Below are 8,437 nucleotides of genomic sequence, written 5' to 3'. Positions count from 1 at the left end.
GAATTTAGATCGTAAAAGATGTAAAGGAATTGATGATCAAGTAAATATACATATTGTTAAATCATCTGTATTTTGTGTTATGATTACATTTGTTAAAGGGGGAAATATTTTTTGGACAATGTAAGTAGTCATATTTGTAGGTAACACTAGAATTTTCAAGTAGAAACAGCAAGATGATACAATAAAATAATATAGACCATGACACCAAATCTTTCACTCAGATCAACAAACCTCATTACACATGAACAACAAGCTTCCACACTTCAATGAGTAGATGTACATCATCGAAAACAAACCTTCCATAGAAATTTAGTACATAATTGAAAATGTTACTCTATCATATTTAAGGTCATCTCTAACTCTAAGGCCATGTAAAGCCAATTGATTTATGCCAATTTGTTTTTCTGTGTAGACTACACTTGGAACATTTATTTGATGAGCAACTTTTGACTAAGTACTCAGGGCCGGTAAATATAGTAGAATCCATGAATACTGAGTTCAAGAAGAGAACAGGATCCTAATGGGAGTGAAAAATCCCATAACCAGCTATAAAATACCCTAGTAAGTTAAAGTCTACATTATCAGGAAGATCAATTAAGGTAGTGATACAGAAATGAATGACAAACACAAAAAGTGAAAAACCATAGCCTCAGAAATTCTTCTCCAATAAAATTACATAAATGGCCTCAGTGCCAAGTGTAGTTTATTCCATAGGAATAGTACAACTCATCACCCTATGAGGCAAATGGGAATCTCCAAATTGTTTCTGACCCAAGGCTGGGAATAATTTTGAGAAAGGAGGAAAACAAGGGGAAAGTCTGTTGAATATTAGAGAGAGAGGAAAGCTTAATAATAGGAGTTGCTTAAGTTTGACGAAGCAGTTGAGATAAAAGAAATGGAAACTTCAGGAAATAAATAGAGCAATTTCCAGCCGGGTGCAGTGGCTCATGCCTGTAATCCCAGCACTTTGGGAGGCAGAGGCGGTTGGATCACGAGGTCAGGAGATCAAGACCATCCTGGCTAACATAGTGAAACCCCGTCTCTACTGAAAATACAGAAAATTAGCCGGGTGCGGTGGCAGGTGCCTATAGTCCCAGCTACTTGGGAGGCTGAGGCAGGAGAATGGCATGAACCCAGGAGGTGGAGCTTGCAGTAAGCGGAGATGGCGCCACTGCACTCTGGCCTGGGCGACAGAGCAAAACTCTGTCTCAAAAAAAAAAAAAAAAGAGAGAGCAATTTCCACTTCCATGACCTGATTAAACAACAGCAATATCTGGCTCTGAGGCTTTGAGCCTTGCAATCATGGATATAGCTTCAGCCCTGGGACAACTGGCCCTTTTCTAGTTCCCTCCCAAAGAATTCTTCAGAGCCCTCTTTATGTCCTTATTCCTCAGGCTGTAGATGAAGGGGTTCAGCATGGGGGTGACCACAGTGTACATCACTGAGGCCATTGCACTTGAGTGTGAGTTGTGGATTGCAGCCGAGCTAAGGTACACTCCTAGGCTCGTACAATAAAACAAGGAGACAACTGAGAGGTGAGATGCACAGGTGGAAAATGCCTTATACTTCCCTTGAGCTGATGAGATTGCACATATGGAGGAAACTATCTTAGAGTAAGAGTAAAGGATCCCAGCGAGACATCCCCCACCCAGCAGCACAGCTGCTAAATACATCCCCATGTCATTAAGAAAGGTGTCAGAACAGGCAAGGTGGATGACCTGATTAAGTTCACAGAAAAAGTGGGGGATTTCCAACTCTCTGCATAAGGACAACCGCAGCACCATTAAGCTTTGTAATAAGGAATGCAAGACACTCATGATCCAGGACGCCAGAACCAGCAATCCACAGAGTTGAGGGTTCATGATGACCGTGTAGTACAGGGGGTGACAGATGGCCACAAACCGGTCATAGGCCATCACAGTTAGGAGGAAGCTGTCCAATCCTACAAAATGTGTGAAAAAGTACATCTGGGTGATGCAGCCTGCATAGGTGATAACTTTGCTCTGTGCCTGGATATTCACCAGCATCTTTGGGACCGTGGTAGAGGCAAAACAGATGTCTACAAAGGACAGGTTGGAGAGAAAGAAGTACATGGGAGTGTGGAGGTGGGAGCATAAAATGATAACCAGGATGATAAGCAAGTTTCCAAATACAGTGATGAGGTACATGGACAAGAACACTCCAAAGAGAAATTGTTGCAGTCTGGGTTCCTCTGAAAATCCCAAAAGTCGAAATTCTGAAATTCGTGTATCATTCTCTGGTTCCATGTGGTAGAGGCGACTATCAAAAAAAGAAAAAAAAATGAGAGAGAGAAAATACATGACATAAGCATGCTTTACTCACCCATCAGAAAAGCTATTATTTATATCCTACAGTCAACAAGTTAATTTCTACATTTTGTGTGTGGATCTGGTCTTCTTTATGAGATCTCCCATCCCATCTCTGCTTAGGAATTCCTTTCCCATGATGCTCAACCTTTCCCCAAATGGTCGTGTATTTAAAAACTTTGCCGGATGCGGTGGCTCATGCCTGTAATCCTAGCACTTTGGGAGGGAGAGGTGGGCAGATCACCTGAGGTCGGGAGTTCGAGACCAGCCTGACCAACATGGAGAAAACCCATCTCTACTAAAAATACAAAATTAGCCAATGTGGTGGTGCATGCCTGTAATCCCAGCTACTCGGGAGGTTGAGGCAGGAGAATCATTTGAATCTGGGAGGCGGAGTTTGCAGGGAGCCATGATGGTGCCATTGCACTCCATCCAGCCTGGGCTACAAGAGCAAAACTCCGTCTCAAACAAAACAAAACAAAACAAAAACCAATACTTCAATGATAAATTCTTTCATGGATTTGAGGAATTTAAATTGAGTGTTGTTTATGTTCCAGGCTCTGTCTAGACAATGAGTGAACAGTGCTGAAAAACAAAAGTCCCTACAGTGAAGTATGGAGAAGAATACAAGTAAATCATATGCTGTGTCAGATGGTTACCAAGGCTAATAAGAAAAGGAAAGAAGGTAAAAAGGAGAGGGTGGATAGAAGATGTTAATTTTCCTAGGTGTCCAGAGAATACTAGCAGTCAAGGTGATAGGTGCCCATCAACAGTGGATCGGACAAAGAAACTGTGGTACTCATACACCATGGAATACTAGGCAGCCATAAAAAAGAACGAAATCATGTCCTTTCCAGCTACATGGATGAAGCTAGAGGCCGTTATTCTGAGCGACCTAATGCAAGAACAGATAACCAAATATCACATGTTCTCATTTATAAGTGGTAGCTAAACTTCGAATATGCATAAACATAAAGATGGGAACAATTGACACTGGAGACCACTGGACAGAGGATGGAGGGAGGGGGATGTGAGCTGAAGAACCACCTGTTGGGTCCTATGCTTACCTCCTGAGTGATGGGATTGTTAGGACCCAAAGCCTCAGCATCACACAATTTACCTGTGTAACAAACCTGCACATGTACCCTTTAATCTATAATAAAAGCTGAAATTTTTAAAAACAGAAATGAGACCTCAAGGAAGACAAGCCGGGAGCCATGAGGATATCTGGGAATGTGTGTGCCCAGCAGAAAGAATGGCCAGTGCAAAGGTGCAGAGGAAGATTTCAGATGTTCAAGGCCAACAAGGAAGCCAGCGTGGCAGGGAAATCTGTGAGAGGTAAGTGATGGGAGATGGTGTCAGAAGATGTTGCACTATAAGGTGACTTCATTGCTGCTGAAGCTTCAAAATACAAGAAGTCCCTCTGCCCAGATTTTGTTTTGTTTTGTTTTGAGACACAGTCTCACTCTGTCGGCCAGGCTGGAGTGCAGTGGCATGATGTCGGTTCACTGCAACCTCCGCCTCCTGGGTTCAAGCGATTCTCCTGCCTCAGCCTCCCAAGTAGCTGAGACTACAGGTGCCTGCTACCATGCCCTGCTAAGATTTATATTTTTTGGTAGAGATGGGGCTTCACCATGTTGGCCAGGCTGGTCTCAAACCTCAAACTCCTGACCTCAAGTGATCCTTTTGTCTCAGCCTCCCAAAGTGCTGGGATTACAGGCGTGAGCTACCACGCCCAGCCTTGTCCTGATGTTTTCTATTTGCACTTTAATAAATTGGCTCCATGTCCCATGAATTGAAATGCATCCTTTTTTTATTTCCATATGCTGCCTTGCGTGCTGACCTCTGTATTCTGAGTCACCTTTTGGAATATATTGAGTCCAGGTCCCTTTCTTTTCTTTCTTTTTTTTTTTTGAGATGGAGTCTCGCTCTGTCGCCCGGGCTGGAGTTCAGTGGCGCGATCTCGGCTCACTGCAACTTCCGCCTCCCAGGTTCATACCATTCTCCTGCCTCAGCCTCCCAAGTAGCTGGGACTACAGGTGCCCGCCACCACGCCCGGCTAATTTTTTTGCATTTTCAGTAGAGGCGGGGTTTCACCATGTTAGCCAGGATGGTCTCGATCTCCTGACCTCGTGATCTGCCTGCCTCGGCCTCCCAAAGTGCTGGGACTACAGGTGTGAGCCACTGCGTCCCTCTACTCTTAAAAAGGATATCTCTACCTCATTTGTATGTCATATTCTTTTATGCCTAGGTCTTTGCAACTTTAATTATTTATCCATGTTGAAAACATTAAATTATTGCTACTTCATATCTTGTTTCAGTTAATTAGCAAGGCTCCTTTCAATTCTGTTTAATGATGTTATTTTGAAATCACTCTCCCCACTAAAGAAAGACACACACATGCACAATTAGCACAGACACACACACAGGCACACACTTGAAGCTGAATGAGGACTCCTGGGACTGTGTTTATAGCAAGATATTCTCACCTCCAGTCACACCATTAATATTAGAGAGGAACGGAAATGAAGCAAGCTTTCAATATCAGATTATCTTTCCATTTTTTTGTATGGTCATGTTCTGCCTTCTGTTTAAAAAAACATAAAAAATTATAAAAACACAACAATTTTGCTTGATAAACATACAGAGGATAATTAAATAAAACCCAAGGGGGGAAAAATCTAATAACCTCAGATAATTCCTGAGAGACTAGGAAGAAGAAATAGCTTGCTTGAATGAATTAATGGCATTCGCAGTGACCTGGATGAGATTGGAGACAATTATTCTTTTTTTTTTTTTTTTTTTTTGAGACTAAGTCTCCCTCTTTTCCCCCAGGCTGGAGTGCAATGGCATGATCTCAGCTCGCTGCAACCTCCGCCTCCCGGATTCAAGTGATTCTCATGTCTCAGCCTCCCGAGTAGCTGGGATTACAGGCGCCTGCCACCACACCTGGCTAATTTTTGTAGTTTTAGTAGAGATGGGGTTTCACCATGTTGACCAGGCTGGTCTCGAACTCCTGACCGAAGGTGATCTGCCCGCCTCAGCCTCCCAAAGTGCTGGGATTACAGGCGTGAGCCACTGCGCCCGGCTGGAGACAATTATTCTAAGTGAAGTAACTCAGAAATGGAAAACCAAACATTGTATGTTCTCACTCATAAGTGGGAGCTAAGTTATGAGGATGCAAAGGCATAAGAATGACTCAATGGACTTTGGGGACTCAGGGAAAAGGGTGGGAAGGGGGTGAGGGATAAAAGACTACCAATTGTGTGCAGTATGCACTGCTTGGGTGATGGGTGCACCAAAATCTCACAAATCACCAATAAAGAACTTACTCATGTAACCAAATACCACCTGTTCCCCAATAACCTATGGCAATAAAAAAAAATTAATAAAAAAAAAGCAAAGGCTTCCTTGGTTACGGCCACACTCCAACTCCCAATATTTTCCTTGATACTCCACCAAAACAATAGAAGATAAAAAACAAATTTGTCCAAAAGATAAAAGTTATGAAATCATTTTGGGGTCAAGACACTTAGAGATTGAACATATCCATGGAAAGAATGGGCAAAGGAAATAAACCAACAATTCAACCAAGAACAACCAAATTTGGGCATTTTTAATATATGAAACAGTAAAAAACTTGTTTTTCCTGTAGCCTATTTCATATTGATTTGGAAAATTGGTTTTTATATGGTCCGACAGAAGATGAAGAGGCGGGCACCTTTTCTCAGACAGAGTTTCCCTCTTGTTGCCCAGGCTGGAGTGCAATGGCGTGGACTCGGCCCACTGCAACCTCCATCTCCCGGGTTTGAGTGATTCTCCTGCCTCAGTCTCCCGAGTAGCTGGGATTACAGGCATGCGCCACCACGCCCGGCTAATTTTGTATTTTTAGCAGAGATGGGGTTTTGTCATGTTGGTCAGGCTGGTTTCAAACTCTTAACCTCAAGTGATCCACCCGCCTCGGCCTCCCAAAGTGCTGGGATTATTGGCGTGAGCCACCGCGCCGGCTGGCAATCTATTCTTTGCTATTTTTTGGGGTTTTGGATTTTGGTCTCTTTATTTACAATCCCACGGGCACACTCTAGTTCTGGTTCTGGTCTTTTTGCAACATGCAAAGGCTTCGCTGATATTACTACGTAAAATTCTGCACACACCGTGACAAGTCCTTTTACACTGAAATGCCTTCTTCATGCAATTAATCCCTGAGGACATTGTGTCATACACACATTTATTTCATTGTAACCTGTCTTCACCATTCTCATGCCAAATATAAATGAGCGGGGACTTAATTTGCTTTGTTCACTTTTGTGTTTTCACAAACGTATGTGAATACATGTGCATCGTATAGAAACACATTTTAAGAAAATGAGAAGTAATGAGATGAAAAGAAAGGCAAGAGAATAAAATCAGTTTAAATATAGTGGTTTCAAAATAACAATATATTAAATAAAATCAAAAGAAGCATCAGGAATGAACTGAAACGAGACACGAAATAGTAATTTAATGATTTCAATGTGGATAAATATAGTTGCGAAGACCTAGGCATAAGAGAATATAACATACTACTGAGGTAGAAATATTCCTTTTAAGAATAAAGGGATCTAGACTCAATATATTCCAAAAGATGACTCAGAATACAAAGGTCAGAACACAAGGCAGCATATGAAAATAAACAGGAGATGCATTTCAATTCATGGGACACATTTGGAGCCAATTTACTAAAGTACAAACATAAAACACCAGGACAAGGCTGGGTGTGGTGGCTCATGCCTCTAATTCCAGCACTTTGGGAGACCAAGGCAGAAGCATCACTTGAGATCAGGAGTTCAAGACTTGCCTGGCCAACATGGAGAAACCCCATCTCTACCAAAAAATACAAAAATTAGCCGGGTGTGGTGGCGCATGCCTGTAATCCCAGCTGCTTGGGAGGCTGAGACAGGAGAATCGCTTGAACCTGGGAGGCGGAGGTTGCAGTGAGCCAAGATCGTGTCACTGCACTCCAGCTTGGGCAACAGAGTGAGACTCTGTCTCAAAACAAAACAAAACACAGACCTAGTCACAAGAGAATATACTGTATAATTGAGCGAGAGGTATCTAAATTTATAGTTTTATCTTACGTAAAGAAACATGGATCAAATATGTTTATAAAAGATAGAGGTGATCTTTAGTCAAACGAAGAAAAAGAATGTCTTCCAAATGGTGGTCAAAGACAGTGTGACTTGTAGAAATAGATTGAACAACAAAAGGACAAAGGTGCAATTACAAATAACACAGGTGAAAATAAATTGGAAATGTATTAAGGGCCATTTATCTACTCAAATGATGCAGAAGAACTTTGTATGTTTATAAAAGCAATCAGGGGAACACAGTATGACACATAGATTTGACCACACAAAACTTACAAACTTTCATGTATCTATACATATATAGATGCACCTATACGTACATAAAATATGCTGTACATCTATATGTACATAAAATAACCAAATGTTAAACAGCAAAGGTGATGGTATGTACTCAAATATACCCCACCTTAACTCCAATTCCTTTTATTGTTTTGTGAGATAAGGGCTGGCTCTGTCACCCAGGCTGGAGTGCAGTGGCATGATCTCAGCTCACTGCAACCTCTGCCTCCTGGGCTCAAGCCATCCTCCCACCTTAGCCTCCCAGTAGCTGGGACTGCATGTGCATGCCACCATGCCTGGCTAATTTTTGTGTTTGTTTTTGTAGAAATGGGATTTCACCATGTTGCCCAGGCTGGTCTTGAACTCCTGACCTCGAGCGATCTGCCCACCTCAGCCTCCCAAAGTGCTGGGATTATGGGCATTAGCCACCCTGCCTGGCCTAAAACTCCAGTTCTTATGTTTGAAAGAATGCAATCAAAAACAGAAATAAAGACACTGCAAACAAACCCATTCCCTGAAAGCAAAGCACTCACACAGACAATTTGCAATTGAGAAAGTAAATGTCTAAGAAACCCACAAATATATTCAGACTCAGCAGTGAAGAAATAATTGCAAATAAAGCTCATTAGTGTACCCTTTTCCACCTATCCAATGTATACTTTTTCCATCTGACTACCTAGCATGAAGGGAGACTACTGCAAAACA

The 8,437-nt window shown here is 42.1% G+C and overlaps 1 protein-coding gene across 1 annotated transcript; it reads right to left on the bottom strand.

Moving 5' to 3' along the window:
* Positions 1-1,340: 1,340 nt before the first annotated feature.
* LOC129020224 (olfactory receptor 7A42) lies at positions 1,341-2,168 on the bottom strand. Its single transcript, XM_054464278.2, has 2 exons — positions 1,814-2,168; positions 1,341-1,528 (listed from the first exon to the last, which is right to left on the bottom strand). The coding sequence occupies exons 1-2, from the start codon at positions 2,166-2,168 to the stop codon at positions 1,341-1,343; spliced, it is 543 nt and encodes a 180-aa protein (XP_054320253.2).
* Between the last annotated feature and the right edge of the window lie 6,269 nt (positions 2,169-8,437).

The sequence above is a fragment of the Pongo pygmaeus genome, chromosome 20 (assembly GCF_028885625.2).
Source record: "Pongo pygmaeus isolate AG05252 chromosome 20, NHGRI_mPonPyg2-v2.0_pri, whole genome shotgun sequence".
Classification (NCBI taxonomy): domain Eukaryota; kingdom Metazoa; phylum Chordata; class Mammalia; order Primates; family Hominidae; genus Pongo; species Pongo pygmaeus.
The sequence above is the reverse complement of the archived record's forward strand: the minus strand, read 5'-3'. Positions and strand labels throughout refer to the sequence as shown.

Bases quoted from the DNA above. Each gene is read 5' to 3' on its own strand.
- LOC129020224 (XM_054464278.2), bottom strand. From the start codon at position 2,168: ATGTACCTCATCACTGTATTTGGAAACTTGCTTATCATCCTGGTTATC. The intron at 1,529-1,813 runs GTGTCTTGCATT...CTCACCTCTCAG, and splicing joins TCTGGCGTCCTGGATCATGA to TTGTCTCCTTGTTTTATTGT.